General features: G+C 33.5%; 1 protein-coding gene across 1 annotated transcript; it reads right to left on the bottom strand.

Annotated features, from left to right (window-relative positions):
• Positions 918-2,265, bottom strand: LOC109841583. The gene is made up of 3 exons (XM_020410542.1): positions 1,829-2,265; positions 1,301-1,536; positions 918-1,024 (listed from the first exon to the last, which is right to left on the bottom strand). The coding sequence occupies exons 1-3, from the start codon at positions 2,263-2,265 to the stop codon at positions 918-920; spliced, it is 780 nt and encodes a 259-aa protein (XP_020266131.1).

Here is a 2,853-nt window from a genome sequence, read left to right as displayed (position 1 = left end):
TGTCGCCCAAGGTTATGGGCGACGGAAAATCATTGGCGACGGATTGAAATCCGTCGCCAATACAAACATTAGCGACGGGAACAACCCCGTCGCCAATGTTTGTATTGGCAACGGATTTCAAATCCGTCGCCAATACCCCGTCGCCAATACTCAGTTTTCTACTAGTGTCTCTCTCTCTCTCTCTCTCTCTCTCTCTCTCTCTCTCTCTCTCTCTCTCTCTCTCTCTCTCTCTTTGTTTTTTCCATGTCAAAAAATTCATAGCATTCAAAAGCTAAAATTAAACTTGAATGGTGATGGGTTGATTGTTAAACCAATGATTGCAAGAATTATCGTAATGTTTCTTGTCAAGAGGTAAAGAATACCAAAAACTTTTCTTTATTTTGATCATACTTTTCTTTATTTTTAAGGTGATAGCTGGTGTAATTCGAGTTGATCCCTATATTATGTAAATTCAGGACCGGTTCTGAGCATTCGGGGGCCCTAGGCAAAAACTTGAACAAAAATCCTAAAGGAGCCCTCTTTATATTCAATATTTTTTTTAAATAAAGTGTTGTATCCAAGTAACTTTAGGGTTGCCTACATACCAATGGATGCTATAACTAACCCCAAGGATCAAACACAATGTAGTTCTCCTAAGCTACCGACTCTGGCCAAAGGCCTACATATCACACCCTAACACTCTCATTCCCAAAACAAGATCAATGAACCAATAGAAGTATCACTTTATGAAGCCTCTTCTTATATTTTTAGATGCAAAATCATTAATTAAACTTGTATAATCAAGCTTCTCCACTATATTTTTCTCAATTGACAAATCATTAATTAAACTTGTATAATCAAGCTTCTCCACTATATTTTTCTCAATTGACAATATAGCTAAGCCATTCAATCTTTCTTGTGACATAGTTGATCTTTTCTCAATTGACAATATAGCTAAGCCATTCAATCTTTCTTGTGACATAGTTGATCGAAGGTAAGATTCGATCAATTTTAACTTTGAAAAGCTTTTTTCTGCAGAGGCAACAGTACATGTATGGTCAACAATATTCTGTAAGCAATCCAAGCATTCAGAAAAGTACCATCCAATTTCTTCAAATAATTCAGCACATCAATTGCTTTTTTGTTTCTCTTGGTAAGTATTCTCTCAAAAGTTTTAACTCTAAAAATAAATCTTCACCATCAATATCAAAATGACTGTCATGCTTTAAAGATTCTTCAAGTTTCGCACAATAAGCCTTCAAACTAGCATCATCAACAATGCTGAATTTCTTCAAATCAAATAAAAACCCAAAGACTTCTTCATAATGCCGAAATTGTTCAAACCTAATCTTAAGAGAAGAAATAGCTTGATCCACTATATATAGAAAGTATTTAACTCTAAATGATTCTTCAGGAGATAATATTGTCTTTTCGGTAGCACTTTCATCAAATTGCCTCTTCCTGCGAATGATACGCTTTTCACGAAATACAGCTTCAATTTCCATTTCAGATGCAACCTTTATAGCTTCAGTAATGGCCTCCTTAAATCCATTTTCTCTGTACTTTTCAAAAAAATAATATAAGCCCATACAATTGATCTATAGCAATATCAATTTGCATGTCTTCCTTTTGCAAAAAATTGCTAACAGAATTAACAGCAAATAATAAATTGTGCCAAGTAATCATACCCAATAAGAACTCAAAATTCTCCATTTCATTTGTTGCTAAGGACTCAGCTTCACTCTTTATTTTTGGATCTCCATCGATACTTGCCAAGTGAAGTAAAGCATCTCTTATTTCTGTAGCTTAAAATCTTGCTGCTTTTACACTTTCAACATGACTTTCCCACCGTGTTTGTGACAATGGCTTAAGTGTGAGACCAGAAACACGCTCTTTGAAAATATCCCACCGCTTAGTAGAAGATGAAAACAAAGTATATAAACGTTGTATCACTCCAATAAAAGATATAGCTTTCGAACAAGAGTTTGCCATATCGCAAAGTGCGAGGTTAAGACTATGGCAGCCACATGGAGTATAGAATGCTCTAGAATTTACTTCGAGGAGTCTTTTCTGCACACCTTTATTTTTTCCTTTCATATTAGATCCATTGTCATACCCTTGTCTTCTTACATTATAAATGTCAAGTTCCAGAATCTTAAATACATCTTCAAGTTCACTAAAAAGACTCAGTCCTGACGTGTCGTCGACCTTAAGAAATTCTAGAAAGAACTCTTCTACATTTACTGTACTTTCTAAAACATCCGCACATCTTATTATAAGAGTCATTTGTTCTTCATGGCTTATATCTGGAGTACAATCTAGTATAACAGTAAAAAATTTTGTTTCTTTGATTATTTTGATCACTATATGTTTGATCTCTCCCGCTAACGTTCCTATCAGTTCATTTTGAATTTTATGACTGAGATAATGCTTATGAGATTCACCACTTTAATAACGTCGAATATGCTCATTCATTACCTGATCAAATTCGGTAATCATTTTAATTAAACTTAAAAAAATTTCATTGTTTTCTTGATAAATCTTCTCATTATCCCTGCGAAATGCTAAACCATTTTTAGCAAGTGTTTTTATAACAACAAGTATTCTTAATAATACTTGTCTCCAATGTTCTCTCTCTTTGTTTACTATTTCTTGCACACTTTTATCAATTGTTTTAATATTACGCAATCTCATTTCCAATTCAATCCAACTTTTCATGCAACTTATGTTGGTATTTTTGTTTTGATGATGTTTTAACAAATAATTTACAACTAATATTGTTTATCTTGTGTTTGTGTTTTCTTGTTTATTCTAGAAAAACAATATGTTGTAGGTTGGTTGGATTGAACCTACACGATCATATACATTGGAGGA

Source organism: Asparagus officinalis, chromosome 5, assembly GCF_001876935.1.
Source record: "Asparagus officinalis chromosome 5, Aspof.V1, whole genome shotgun sequence".
NCBI lineage: Eukaryota > Viridiplantae > Streptophyta > Magnoliopsida > Asparagales > Asparagaceae > Asparagus > Asparagus officinalis.
This window is presented reverse-complemented; position numbering and strand designations above follow the sequence as displayed.